A 15,732-nucleotide genomic window follows, 5' to 3' on the forward strand; every position below is an offset into this window, starting at 1 on the left:
GGGGAGGGGGAGGCTCGTCTTGGCCTCATTTCCTCCCCGCTCTCCTCCGCACCCACCCAGTAGCGGGCTCCTGGAGCTGGGAGGAGGCGCGTCTCCTCCCTCCCGCTGCTGCTGCCACTGCCGGGCCAGCCGGGGCTGCGGGCATCTACCACCTCGGCTCCGGGGCTCGAAGAGGGGAGGTGGGAGGGGGCCGCCACCGACCCTCGCCGCTGCGCGCTGGGGAGCGGGGAGCGCGGCCGCACCATGGGCAAGGACCAGGAGCTGCTGGAAGCCGCTCGCACGGGGAACGTGGCTCTGGTGGAGAAACTCCTGTCTGGGAGGAAAGGCGGGATCCTGGGCAGTGGATCCGGAGCTATTCCCTTATCCAGCTTGCTGAGGTAGGGGCATGATTCCCCCCAGCCCACCTGCTGGGGGACATTCACCTCCATCCTCCTCCCACCCTCCTCCCCATCCCTGCTGTCTTCATCCTGGCAGGCAGACTGGTGGCTCTGGCTCGCCCAGTTGCCAGCGTGCCTGCGTTTCCAGCCCAAGGCTTTCATTACAGGGATGCAGGAATTTTGAATTTCTTGCCCTCACTGCGTCAGCAGGGACCTGTGCTCGCTCTGTGCCTAGCACTGGTGCAGAACTTGGGTGTTTTGTTGGGTGGCTTGAATGGGCACAATGGTATCATTGCGGCCCCCTGCCCATTACAATAGCCTCCTCTTCCAGGAATGCTATTTATTTATTTATTTATTTTTACCTCTGATCCAATGTTTAATGACAAAGAAGCTATTGGATGCTTGGGGGGGGGGAGAAGCCACAGCTTCCCTTCACACCCTCTTGCATAGTTGCTACCCTCACTTACCAGAAGAAATGAACCGTGCCAGGGCAATGAGTCTATAAAATGAAGGAAGTGGACCTTCTCCAGAGAGGTCATCAACCCACAGCAGGTGTAAAACTTGCAGAGCGGGCTAGGTAATAGCAGCGGTACTGTTAGGGTATCTGGATTTAGTTGAGGGGAATTGGGTTGTTGGCCCTATCTGCTTGAAAATAGTCAACTTTAGGCAGTCATATCTCAGGCAATGTGCATCAGGGCTTTGATTTTTAAGTGTCATCTTGCTGCAGGTGAGAAAAACATTTTCCCAAGCATTTATGGCAATTAACACTTTTTGAATAGGAGGAGGAGGTCCACAGTACCACAGATGCACAACCCTAGAAATAGCACAGCAAAGCAGATTTAGTTCAAAAGAGTTTGAATTAAAACTTAAACGAATCATTAGCTGTGTTCTACTGCAGGAAAGCAAGGAGGCTTGAAGAAACGGAAATCTTATAAATAAAATGCAAGAAAGGTCGACTTGTTTGAGATTCTACTGCCAATACATCTGTATATGCCAGGGCCCAGGTCACTGTATTTTGATATACTGCTTGTGATATTTTTTTATAGTAGGGATTGCAATATTCCTGTCAAAATTATGCTCATTTGAATTATATTTTAACATTTTATGTTTTACTACTCTTACTTCCTTAAAGTTTTTAGGGAAATAAACAACAGACACCAACACAGTTCACCAAAGTTATGTGATATGGGAGTTGGCACAGCACAATTCATTTTTCATTTAATTACAGGAATGTTAGCCAAAATCAAAATAGATTTGTACAATTGCCTTTGGTACTGCAATTGAATAGGCTCTTTAGCAAGCAATATGTCAGGTAATCTGTTGAATTTAAAAGATAAGCATCACTTATTAAAAAGTGATACGTATTTCTTTGTAACATCATCATTTTACCAGGATGAAGTTCACTTCAGTAGAATGATTATCCATTTATAACCCAGTTTCACTGGATGGATTTGTGAAGTTTGTTTTTTTTGAGTTGGTTTCAGTGTCTTGCTATTCTTTGCACTGGAAATGACAAGTCCTGTAAATCTCTGTAGGTGAGTATACATGTGTTTTTTCTGATTATAGAAAATAAGTACCTATATTAGTTCCATTTATTTTGTGGCTTGTATAATATACAAATTAATACAATATTGTACCCAGGTTAATGGGTCATGGTAGTGATTGATAGACAGAAGTTAAACACTCCATGCTGTCTAGATATGTTCTTTTTCTATGCTAGGCATTTCTTTAAGTGAAATGAAACAAGTATGTTGTGCAGATGCTATTTCTTATAATGCTCTCAAAACAAAGTGATAGCTTTTCCAACTTTTTAAAACAAAGGAATAAATATAGGAAACATAAAATAACTTTAAAAATAAAAATACAGTATACAGTTATTTACAATGCCCTAAATTAGAATAATACTATTATAATAGAAGACTAATTAAATAATTTAAATGATAAATTGATAGTTCAAAATGCGCAATCTCTGGGCCCAGTTCTGCTGTCACTTACCATTGGGAACAGGGCTTTCCACAGCGAGTGTAATACTGGCATTGATTTCACTAGGACTACTCATAGTAGTAAGCACCATGTCTGCCAGCAAGTATTGCAAGATTCAGCCCTAAGTGCTTGAGATCTGTAATGTATTTTGTTTAATGTATGTAATGCAGTTTTCTTTGGGCAAGTTGTAAGATTCAAATGGTACCAGTAATCATGCATAAGTTGGATTAAATCCAGCACAATTTGCAAAATTGAAGCAAACGGGGTTGGGCTCTATAAATTGATATAGCACATGTAAACAATGAAACAGACTGAGATGGAGTCACAGTAGCATCTTGAGCCAACTTAGGAAAAGAGCAACACTGATATTATGAATCATGCCAGTGACTTTAGCAAAGTTGTAGAACAGCACTACCATCACTATCAAGAAGTCTGAAGTTGATGGGGTTTCTGGAATTTGTATACTCAATGCTATGTGATGCAAGTTTTTTTTGTGATTTTCTGCATACATCTAATCATACTAAAAAATATTTTAAAGAGGTGTCCTAATGAGGAAGAAATGTATAGCTAAAATGTAGGAAAGTATTTGTTCTTTTACAAAGAAAATACTTTGGACTATATAATGCTTTCCAGTCACCGAATTTTTACACAGTTTAACAGAATATGGCCACCTCTTCCACCTTTGGAGAGGTATGTCATCTTTGTACCCACCTTAACCAGTCTAGGTGGGAGGCAGCCTTAGGACCATATCTTCTTTGCCTATTTTGGCACTGTTTTTGGCATTGGTACTAGATCTGAAGAGTTCTTTTACTCCCATGGCATAAAGCCTGATTTTTGTTTCTGACACCTGTGTAGGGATTGCATAGTGACAATCCATATTCCAATCATCCTCTTTTTTCCTTGAGTATGCATGTAAGTGCTGGGCACAGCCTGATCCATACAGCTGAGCTCTGTTGTCCTGGTATAATTAGTATTCCTCTTCATGTCAGTAGAAATTTTGCCTGTGCAATGGTTGCACATGTAAATCAAGTTTATTATGCATATATTGATGAATAAATATCAATTTTATTATGAATAAACTCTGGCTGAACTCTGTCCTTAGATATAATTTTGATTATATCATTTTCTTCTAATTCTCAAAAGTCTTGTATTTCATTCAGGGAAAAATAGGGGAGCCCTGTGGCTGATTATTTAAAAGTTGTAAATTTAAATAGATGCTAATTGCAAAATTTGTCATTTAGTAGTTAAAGGACAAAGTTAAAAAGAAAATAACTTGAATTATGACCCCAAGTCAGAAAAGCGTCCATATTTATACAGGGCACTTAAATCAGTGGTAAGCTTTAAATCCCACTGGGTGCATCTACATGAGATGCTCCTGCACAGTGGTTACTGCACATTTGTTTAGTATTTGTATAATCAAGTACTAAATAAATACACAGTAACTACAGTCACTGCACAGTAGTGCCAACGAACACCTTTTTAGTCACGCTAATATGCAGTAACCTAATAATACTATGCTGAAGTGTATTAGCACTGTTTGTGATGTGATGTGCTAGTGCGCAGTATTATTCAGCTACTGTGCAGTTTGCATCTCATGTAGACGTGCCCGCTGATGACTAAAGCATATGCTAAAAATTAAGCACATAAGAGTTTGAAGTGTATTAAGTGCTATGTGTGTAAAACTGGTATTTGTTCAATTGTGAGGGCACCTGCACCTGAATATTTATTATACTGGCTACTTAAGACAGCAGAACCTATTGATTCACCTAAGCAAAAGTTATGTGGGAGAAACTGTAGTAGGCCATGTATTGACAGACAAGAATGTGAACTGTTCTCCTGAACTAAAAAAAATGAGTTTCACTGTAGTGTGTTATGAATTATATAAAAGCACTGGAGCAGATCCCTATCATCCACTCTAGTCACTCTGAGTTACTTTGATGGTATGTAAGGGCACCCATACATGTACAGTAGGTCAGTAATTACAGATTTGATTAATCGAGGCTGGTGGAGTGTGGTAAGTATAGTGCTTCAACAGACTTTAGTGTCACTTGTATCAGTGTCCCTGTGCTGAAAAATGGTGGCAAGGGCACTTTAACTGAAACTCATTCAGTGAACTTTAGTTAAAGTGCCCTTGCCACCATTTTTCAGCGTGGGGATGCTGATATATGTGTTGCTCTGGCCACTTTAATTTGAGCAACTTTTGGAGTCACTCTAATTAGAATGCGCGCCCCCCCCCCCCAACCTGCTCAGAACACATGTATAAATGTCCTAAGGGCTTTAATGTAATGGCCAGTTAGTGGCCTGAATTTCTCAGATGTGGAACTCCATAAATAGCCCTGTGCTGGTTCCCATAGGGCCTGCAGGTATATTTCAATGGTGAAGTTGGGATCTGACTTGTAGCTTTGGGTAATCTGTGCTGTGTTAGACCCCATAGATATCATAAAAATGGGCTACAATAAATGAGCTACCTGGGCTTTTCTAATTTAAGATGGGATTATTGTATCTTGAAAATACCCATAAAAGGGTCCAAAAGGGACATATGGTATCTTTGCCCACTCTGCTCCTGTGGTATATCTTCTGGAGGGTCGGCATACAATTGGAATGTAAAGCTTTTTCTTCCTGTTCACAAAAATGAACGTACTAAGATATATAAAAGATTGTGGGCAAATGTAAGGAATACGAACTTTTTATTTTTTTCAATCATCCTTATAATACTGCATCACAAAATTAAGCAAAACCCTACCATTCACTTTGACAAATACAGTATTTAGTTCTGCTACCTAAAATCCTAAATTAAGTAACTGGAAACAGTAAGGTAGAAAAAGGTAAACCATTCCTAATAAAATCAGTGAATATTTAAATTTTGATTTGGTAATAGAACCACTTTATTCAGCACATTTAGATAACAGTTATTTAATTGGAAAGTTATAAATTCAATTTTTTCATATACTGCAGGACACACACAAAGCTTGAAATATAAAATGCCATTGACATATGATTTCACCACATGCAGTGCAAAAAATAAAACAAAATAGAAAATGCTTTACCTTACTAACAGAGCATAATATAGAGGCAAAGGGATCATTTTGAATAAAATATGAATACTGAGCTCTTATAAACTTTTCCATTTCAAACAGAACTATATTTTTTAAATCACTAAGAACCAGATTTACCCATTCTCTATACTTCACAGAGTAGAAAGAGGACAGGAGGGACCCCTTTTTTCTCCCCCTTGCTAACTACTCATATAGTGGGTTGCTGCATGATATGAGGGAACAACCTGTACAGACTGTTATTTCCTCCCTCTGTCCCACATGAACATAAACTCCTCATCTCTCGAAAAGGGTGGGTAGGGAATGAATCGAACAACAACTCAACTCTTCTAATACCCCAAGGGATTCAACAGTGCAAACATTCTGGTACTCTAAGGGACATCACAAAGCATTAAGCATGGCACAGAGTGTTTCTCTTCTAAACCATGGGAAAACTAGGCTGCAGATTATCAGTATCTGAGTTACAATCTGCCTCCTTGCCTGCTTCTAAGTCAGTGTCTTGCTTGTGGCAAAGCCATAGCTTAGCCCCACAGCCCTGATCTTAGTGCTAAGAACTATATTAATGGAATCCTCTGTTTACATAAAACCCTAGGATTCTTTTCAACACAGTCTCTCAGCACAAGATTTTTACTGTTTTGGAAGAGCACATGCTTCATAGCTTTAAACATTTTATAAGCAGTATTTTTAAAAGATTTTAAGAAAATTAATACTCACTTTTTAATTTAAGTAATACATGGGTCCCAACATCAGTTACACTGACATTTTATCTTACTACTAATTTTCTTCTTGGTTATAAATTGTGTAAATTAAGAGGAGCAGGAGTTGTTAGCTTAGAGCTGGATCAGTTAATGAAAAGGATTATATGACCTGATTGCCAGTGATAGCAGGGGAGTGCATTCAGTGACCTGGGAGGTCCCTTTCAGTCCTCTGTTCCTATGTTACAAGTTATTTATATCATGCAATGGAAGTAAATAGAGAAATGGAGAAAGATTTGTTTCCTATGAGATCAAGGGTACTATGTTGGCTGTTCAGTTAGACTGGGCAAATCCTTTTTCAATCCTTATCCTTACCTATGAAAATAACATTTTATTTACATGTGCTGTGTTTTATGTTGTTGCTCCAACATTCACTTGAAACATAATGTCTGAAAAGATGCCAAAATTATCTGCCTTTCCTGCCAAAAATAGTTTGAATCTTGTGGGACATGCATTTTATTTTCCCTTTTTTTCAGTGCAAAATGCAGATTACTTTTCCAGGATTTGCCTTATACTACCCAGTACCATTGACAACTGTTTGATTGGGTATTTCCACACACTCAAACTTTTTGGCTTTTAAAGGCTGACTTTACGGTTGAATTTTCTGGTTTTTGCACATTCCTTATGCTTTTTTGTTGCTGTTGTTGTTAAATTGTTTCAACCAAAGCCTAATGAAGATTTGTGTCTGTGCAGTTGAAAAGTATATAGCATGCATAAGTACCAATGTGGACAGGGAGCAGGGCATTTTGTAGATACTCTAGAAACAGGAGGGGAATAAAGTGAGCCAGAAAGCAGGACCAAGGAACCCAATGATGCCAGGAGCTCCACATATTTCTTGATTCCCAGCTTTGTAGTCAGCTTCTACCCCACCTTGTTTATCCTCCAAGCTTACTTATTGTGGGATTTTCTGAAATCTGAAGGACATAATGCAGGCCATAATGCCATAGTAGATTCTACAAAAGTCTGAAACACCCAGTGCCTGGAGGAGAAACAGGGACCAGGAGATAAGGTATCAAATTTGAGGGGTGCTGACTAAGATAAAAATAGTTTATGAACTCAGCAAAAGTCTGTAGAGCACAGGAACTCTACAGGGAAGTTAACCAGAAGAAACTCTTGAGAAGTTAGGCGATCTTGATGGAATTCTTCCGTATATAGAGGGAATCAGTTCAGCTGTCTGCATTAGACAATTGGATAGTGCTGGTGCTTTACTGTGGTGTTTGTCACCTCTCCACATAATGACATGTTGTAATGGTATTATAGAAGTAATGAGTTGTGCCATTTAATGTTTTTCCATCTGTTTCTTTTATCTAAAGTATTTTCCCTTCTCTTCCACCTTTGATCAGAGAAGTTCTATTACCAGAAGAGAGGCTGACACCACCTGTATCCTCTCTAGATATAGATGATCATTCTGCCAATTATTGAGTGGGAGGAAAGTGTTGACTCTGTTACTTCCTGCCATAAGATTGTGGGTAAATGATATTTTGTTGTTTACAACCCCTTTGCAGATTGTAAAGATAATGTTGCTGCATACCCCCTATGGGTGCAGGGAAACATAACACTTAGAATGGCTTAAATTTGGTTTAAACTGCAAGCCTCCAGAGGTACAAGTCAGTTTAGAACAATTTAAACCTCCTGAACTGCTTCAAAAGTATACCTGGGTAATGAAGTATTATTTTGAACCAGTTCAGAGTTATGTGAGGACACCAAGCTTTCCATGATTAGTGTCTGGTTGACTCTCCAGTCATCCCACACTGCAGTACTTCTTACCCCCACCCTTTACCCCAGACCCTGCAGGGTAACTGCCTTTTCTGGTATACAGCCAGAACTTCACTGCCCCAACTTCTGTTGTCTGCACTTACCATCAGTGTTTCTGGCTAGGGGTTCTTTTAAAGAGCTGATCAGATCAGTTTTCTTCTACTGGTGGTAACTAACCAGTAGGATGGCCATCATAGAGGACGTTCCGGTTTTCTGCTACTCTGTCTTTTATTGATATGCAACCCAATGCCTTTATGTCCTCTGCTTTTCTCTTGACTGTCCCCTGTGATAGCCACCCTCCTGACCAGGGTTCCGTGCATTTTAGGTTTAGGTGGGGTAGGAGGTAGCCAGGTGTGGAGGTGGGGCCTGTCTGGATCCCTGCTTCTGTATGTTTAGGAGCTTGAGGCTACCCAAGGAGTCCACAGCTACCAAAGGAAAGAAATTGATGAGATCTGTAAAAGTATCAGAGAGCTGTACCCTAAGCCCCAAGTCCCCAGACACAGAAGCAGGGGTCCAGCCAGCCCCTGCCCCACCTGATTGTTCTTCCATCCTGAAATTGGACTGGGATGCACCAAACCGTGGTCATTTCCAGGAACTGAAGTAAACTGATGAATGGCTTAGGGGAAAGTGATTTTTAAAAACCTCAAAAGCTCTGGCAGCTCAGAAGGGCTGAGCTCTTAGAAGCAGGGTTCTAGGCAGCTACCCCTCCCACCTTACGCACACACACCCCTAGGTGCACTCCCAGTTGTGGTACCACCATTCAGATTTCAGCAAAGTGCAAGAATGGGTCTTTACTGAACTCTGTCAGTGAGAAGAGGGAGCAGAAAATTGCAATTTGGCTGGGTGCTCACTACCACTCCCCTGGTGGCAATTTGACAGCACTGCAAGCCTGAAAGACAATTGCATTAAAAACCTTTAGCAGTGTACACGTGGACACCCCTGAACTAAGACAACTGTGAACCCGTTTCTAATCCCCAAAGAGTAGATTGTACTTTGAGAAGATGATTTTGACAAGCAGGAAAAAAAAATGGGAGACATCTCTGCAGAAGTTCAGTAGCATCTGCATTCTCTTGCTGCTTTAGAGATACCACTGAGGCACAGCTACAACTTGCAAGGGGGGAGGCCTAGTGCCTCAAATATAGGGGCATGTAGTGAATTCAGTTTCCTATGTTGCAGTGGATCAAGAAAACCATCAATGGGAAATCTTAGCAAATATATAGTTTCTCATGTCACCAATTCATGCTAACCAATAGTGTTGCCCCTTGCAAATTAACCAGAGGGGGAGTGATAATTGCTTTAATTGTCTCTGATATCACAGTGATTACAGGCATACCTCGGAGATATTGCGGGTTCGGTTCCAGCCCACCGCAATAAAGCGAATATCGCAATAAAGTGAGTCACACAAATTTTTTGGTTTCCCAGTGCATATAAAAGTTATGTTTACACTATACTGTAGTCTATTAAGTGTGCAATAGCATTATGTCTAAAAAAAACAATGTACATACCTTAATTGAAAAATACTTTATTGCTAAAAAATGCTAACCATCATCTGAGCCTTCAGCGAGTCGTAATCTTTTTGCTTGTGGAGGGTCTTGCCTCGATGTTGATGGTTGCTGACTGATCAGGGTGGTGGTTGCTGAAGCGCAATAAAGCAAAGCGCAATAAAACAAAGTATGCCTGTACTTGAGAGTGACCTGAGCTGTGGCCCTGGCATTGATTAATATTAGAACAATTAGGTGTACAATTGTTGATAACTTTGCTTAATTTGCAATTAAATTTCTTTAAACCTGAACTGTGAGTGTGCTAACTCTTTAAAGGGTTAGTAAAGATACTTTACTAGTTAAAATCAGCTGAAAAAAATGGAAAAAACAAAATATAACATTTCCAAAAACATGACTCACCAAAACCCAGATCCTAGGGAAAAACATCCAATCCATCCTGAATTAATTTTCACTAAAGGTAATTAGCAGATGAACTCTCAAATCCAAAAAAAAAATTCAGACTGCTTCCAAATTTTGTGTTGTAAAACTGGTAAGATGCACTGAAAGGGCATATACATTTGTGATTTAACCCTTGCTTAAACGAACAGTTCAATGTTACGTTAACTGTGAAGTTGTTCAAATGTCTCTATAATAAAGCTCTACTGTGTCATGGGTGCTAAGCATGACTGCTTTATACCGTTGGAAGATAATCATATTAATTTCTAGCTCTGCACTGTTGAAGCTTATAATTATATTATTCCGATTACCATCTTGCTTTTTCCTCTACCACTTCAATTTTGATATGATTTTAACAGCTCATTATATCTGATGACCCACTAGAATTGGTGATTAATACAGCTTCATACCATTTGAAAGCTGGTATAAGCATTGTTTTCTAGTTCTAATTGAGATAGCAAGGGCTCAAATGGGTCACAGCTGAAAACATAAAGAATGATTTGATTTTTTTAAGTTCTATTACCTCATGACTTGCAAAGCCAAAAATATTATGATGGGCCAATATAAATGTTTTTAGGAACTACATACCTTTCCAAGCAGCAAATTATGCAAAAGAGAAGAATGGATCCTTGCTTTTAAACATGCCTATGCAGTTTCACTTTAGCATCAGAGTTCCACTTGATATGAGTGTTGAAGGAAGAAGCCATTGGGGAACTGGTTACAGTTGTGGGCTAATATGTATTGCCCTGATTTTGGCACAAATTGGGTCATCCTAAGAAGTGCTTTAATTTATGTCATTGGCATAGAGACTTGAAGAGAGTTCTGTCACATTCCTTTCCTACTCCAACCTACATGCTATACCTGCTTTGAAGTGGGTGGCTAGCAGAGACAAGGTTCTTTGAGTAGATGTGATATCTTTTATTAGATCAACTGGGTAGTTGGAAAAAAGTTCTTAGGCAACTTTCAGGCGCAGTCACCCTTCTTCAGGCATAGAAAGTCTCTGCTGTTCTGAGACTCCAAGAAATGAGAGAAGCTAAAAGCATGGCAGGATGTCAGTGAAAATGTAAATAGGTAGAAATTAGAAAGACAAAAGGTAAAACAGAGAAGGGAGGGGGAAGAGAGCAGGGGGGAAAAGGGCTAATGGGAAACATTACAGTGATAGAATACAAGGTGGAAAAGAGGCTAAATGTGAAAAAGAAAATAGTTGAAGATCAGGAAAACGGGAATGAGAGAAGCTGTAAGTGTGAGAAGGTGCAGTGAAAATATAAATAGGTAGAAAGGAGAAACAAAAGGTAAAGCTAGTGGAGGTTATTTACACAAGCAGAGCGTTCCCCTTTGCCAGGGAAATTCTCTGCTTACTGTTACAGTTCTCACACCCTAATTATTTTATTACTTCAAGATAAAATATTTTGACTAATTTTTATATTGAAAGTATTATATTGAAAATACAAAATACAATGTTAATTCTTGCCTATTGGTATGGAATTTTGCATGCATGTAGATTCTGTTGAGAAAAGAGTGCATTTTGTTTGAACTTTATAGCCTTTATTTGACAGACTTTTTATTACTTTTTAATTTCTTTTCCCTTATTGCAGTGTTCTCAATTTGTTTATTTTGCTTTCGGGGAATAAAATAGACACGCTCCTGTACTTAAGTTAACAACTGTGAATTTCTATTGTTATTACTAATACTACTAAATAATTATGTGTTTTGTAACATACATACCAAAGTTTCTATACCTTCTAATTCTGTGAATTGTACTTTTATTAAAGTAGTTGCTACACATTTTCCCATCTACTATACATGAATTTTCTAAGACAAAAGAAGACAAGCAATATAAAAATTTCCATGTGTAAAAGATTCAAGGTCTGGGTAAGAAAAGAACAGGTAGGATAACAGAAGTTTGAATTATATACTAGTACTTATAAAATATTAGCTATTTTTATAGTCAAGTTAAAGAAAATGGAGGTTGGGTAAAACATTTCTTCAATTTTTAGTTTTTTCCCCATTATTTATGATAAAGAGCCCATAATCGACCAGATCAAGATGCACAGTCAATCACTAGTCAACCCATTTAAAGTGAAACACACATTGCAGACTTGTATATTTTTCAGACAGTGCAGGATGCCTAGGATGTATCGTGTTAGCAGTTGCATTGCATAGCCTAAATCAGGGGTTCTCACATACCCCTACCACCATACTTTTGATATATTAGCTCCTTAAATGTCAATTATTATAATGAAAATTCAATCTGCCATTACACAATTTCTCCTGCATATCCCCCCAGAGGTGTCTTGCATACCCCCAGGAGTAGGCATATTACAGTTTGGGACTCTTGGCTTAAATGATATGGTCAAAAGGCCTAGCATCACTGGCATTAATGTAATAGTTGCAAGAGTCCCCAGTCTTACTTTTAGAACCTAAGGGTGTTTTTACACATGCTCCAGAGGTAGAAGGGGGTGCTTTAATTAGAGCAACTCTGAGAGCTGTTCTAATTAAAGTGCCCTCAGCATTTCGTGGATCAGCATCGCCATTCTTCAGAATGGCAGTGGGGGGTGCTTTAACTAAAGTTCATTGAACAAACTTTAGTTAAAGCACCTCCGCCACCATTTTGAAGTGCGGAGACATTAATATACAAGACATGGAGGCTGTCTGGAGCGTGCTGATTACTTCGCTCCAGCAGATTCGACTGATTGAGTCTGCTCCAACGTGCTGTAATTACAGTGTGTCGGAGCAGCTTCCCTGCACCTGTACAAGTACCTGAAGAATTTGTGACATTAAAGAAGACAATACTGCTCCATTGCATCAAGTCCCTTTAATTGCTTTCAAAATTTCTTTTCTACTTCTTACCTTACTTGTGGGAGCTTTACATGCTCATAATCATCCTTGTTGGCTGCCCCTGTATACAAGGATGACAGTCTTCCAGTAAGTGGGGAAGTCATTGGTGAGTCTGCTGATGAGTGTGAAGGTCAACTGAGATCTGCATGTTCAGCTACAGACTTGGCAGATAGTTTTGTGAGCAAAGAGTAGATCCTGGTGATGTCAGGTAACAGCTTTTTCCCTTTGTCTCTCTCTTATCTATCTGCCTCCGTAGGGAGGAGGGCTAATAGGGAAGGAGGTTTTTTTTAGCTGATTGGCTGGTTTCAAGGATGCAGTGGAAGTCTGTTTGCTCCTGTTCTCCACTGGCTTTACAAACTCTTTCTCCTATTATGCCCTTCTGCTTCAGAAGTCCTATAGCAACAGCAGCTACCATAATACCTGCCTTCTTGTCCTAAACTGGGACAATGTTTTGGGTCCTTATGAACTTCATGTTACTTACCTTTTGGGCTGGGAAGAAATTTTCCTTTACTGACAGACTGTCTTAAATGGTATAGGCTTTTTAGTATTCTCCTTTATGGCCAAGAGGCTGCTGTGTAGGTTAGGTTATGAACTGTTCCTGTTGTTCAAGTTGTTTGATAAGTGTTCTAGTTCCCTGATAAACTAAAATTGGAAGCATCCCCTAAAGAAAGGGGGAAGATATTGTTCTTCTCTGTATACATTTAATGTACAACAATGCAAGTTATATACAATCTGAGATTTTATTATAGAAATGAAAGATGAAGAGAAAACACTGGAAACATGAGACCCAGGATCTCAATTAAATCTCTGTTATAGTTTCTTCAATAATGTTACTTACACTTATTTTTAGTTTTCTATTTTCCCAAATAATTATTTATCTACTTCCATATCCTGCTTGTCATCCATGCTGCTAATTTGTCAGATTATGCATGTAAATAATTTGCAGTCACTTGTACTGTGCATATGTACTGCAGAGTATACCATGTATAACCAAATGATCTAGCAAGAATCTTTTCACATAACATGGATAAGTAACATTTCAAAAAAATATATAAATGTATAAGTAGATTGACATATAATATATATGTATATAATCTCAATTTACTTTTGTGTCCGTTATAAGAAGGTTTTCATTATATGCCTGTGCAAGGAACTAAGTATCTATCTTATTTGGATTACTCTGAGTTCATAAAGGGTAGGAGCAAGTGAACAGGTCAGCAAGTTGTAAGTAGGAAGCAGAGAGTTGTTAAGTAAAGATGAAACCTGGGCACTTTTCCCCCCACCAGTGTCCTTGCTAGAGTAACCAAGCCAATGTGTAACTGGAAGTAACATTATTGAGGAAACTATAAAGAGTGAGGAGAAAAAGAAATAGCAAGACATATTTTACTGCTGCTGTAGGCCAAATTAAATTACAAAAAAAGGGAAGCAAGGCAGGAATTGTGACTCAGAAGTGTTACTGTCTGAAGGTATAGACACACACAATACTTAAACCAGTTTAAATGCAGCTTCAACTTGAAGCAGACAGATGTACAGGACTGTTAAACTGATTTAAAGCTACCTGGAACAGTTTAAAAGTATCTGGAAAATCAAGTAATCTTGAATTTGTTCACTGTGAACTGGATGGTTACATATGGAGACCATAACTGGATACTCTGGTATACAAACAGAACTCTGCATTCCCCTTGTTCTCCTTCTGCTAGCACTTTTTAATCAATGAGCTCAGTAAAAACCATCTTTTTAATAACCAGCTGTACACTTATTCCTAACTTAATTGCTCTAGCCCCAGACCCTGGACACACAGAAGCATTGATTAAAGAATGTCTCCACTACCCCAGCCAGACAAGCACACTGCAGAGTTTGGTTAAGGGGAGGCTTGTAACAGGGTACTCCTAGTCCCTGTTACTTCAAAGAGAGAGTGCAGGCAATATTGTGTGATTGCAAGATTGCAGATGGCTGAATTGGTGCCAACTGCAGAGACCAGCAGTAGAAGGGAGTCACTTAGGAGTCATAGCTCCAAGGCAGTAATAAACTACAGCCACTTACCTGGAGCAACAGGAATAGGATAAGGTTCTAAACTCCAGGCATCTATTTAAGTGGTTACTGTGGCAAAGTTGCTGGGATAATGAGAAACCTCTGGACTAATTTAAAAGCATTAGGGTCATCTGACTGAAAGGTTATGTAGCCTAAGGCTCTATAAGCCTGATGTACGTGTTGGAAGGGGCATTTGGGCTCAGGATACAGTAGAGAGAGTTTCCTGGCACTTGCTGCAGAGCTGTCCCTGGCAGCTTTGGAGAAGGAGTGAGAGGTGATCCTGTAAGTGTGCTCAAAGGGGACTGAGGCTGCAGGGCTGGTGTCAGACAGCAGACAAGAAGCCAAGGAGGAAGAAGCTGGATGGAAGTAAGGTGGTGATCCTTAGGGAAAGGCAAAATCTGGGCTATGGGTAGAAGTAGGGAGGGCCCTGGCAGCCTATGGCTGACAGTAGGGAAGGGCAAATCTCAGGTCAGATAAACATTGAGATGGCAGGAATGAGCTATGGGGTGGCTAACAAGGAGTGAGTAGAAGACCCTAGGGGTGTCTTGAGGACTGTGTTGGTGGGAGCTACGTTATATAGAACTGAAGGTAGCCGATGGTGGGGGTGTAAGCACAGGGGTTACCTTGGAGCAGTGATTCTCAATCAGGTTGCTACCAAATCCTTGGAAGGATGCTGCAAGACATGTGAGGAGATAAGTAGCTAAATGCTAGGGCTGTGCAAAGTTTCGGGTGCTGATTCGATTTGGAGGCGATTCAGCCGAATTTGGCAGCCGAATCTCCAAATCCAAATTGAATCAGGAGACCAGTAAAAAGGTTGGAATTGATTTGAAGCTCTCTGAATTGATTCGCAGAGCTTTGGAGATTCGGGCAGTCCCCACTCGCTACTGCAGGGAGTTGGATCCAGGCTCCATGCCGGTATGTGGGGGGGGGGGGCCTGGAGGAGGGGAGAGGAGACCATGGGGGCACCCCTGCCAGGCCCCATCCCCTACCTGCTCCCCCAGCC

The 15,732-nt window shown here is 40.0% G+C and overlaps 1 protein-coding gene across 8 annotated transcripts in view; it reads left to right on the forward strand.

Moving 5' to 3' along the window:
• The first annotated feature begins 84 nt into the window (after positions 1 to 84).
• ANKS1B (ankyrin repeat and sterile alpha motif domain containing 1B) overlaps positions 85 to 15,732 on the forward strand; it is a 1,095,863-nt gene continuing 1,080,215 nt past the window's right edge. For 4 of the 8 annotated variants that reach the window (XM_019515009.1, XM_019515010.1, XM_019515014.1 and 1 more), the window contains exon 1: positions 87 to 377. In XM_019515009.1, coding sequence (XP_019370554.1) covers positions 244 to 377 — 134 coding nt within the window. In that variant the 5' untranslated portion in view covers positions 87 to 243. Of the gene's footprint in view, positions 378 to 15,732 lie in introns of all 8 variants that reach the window. The other 4 variants (XM_019515013.1, XM_019515016.1, XM_019515011.1 and 1 more) reach the window with 3 other exon arrangements.

This window comes from Gavialis gangeticus, unplaced genomic scaffold, assembly GCF_001723915.1.
Source record: "Gavialis gangeticus isolate Ggan-Ray unplaced genomic scaffold, GavGan_comp1, whole genome shotgun sequence".
Classification (NCBI taxonomy): domain Eukaryota; kingdom Metazoa; phylum Chordata; order Crocodylia; family Gavialidae; genus Gavialis; species Gavialis gangeticus.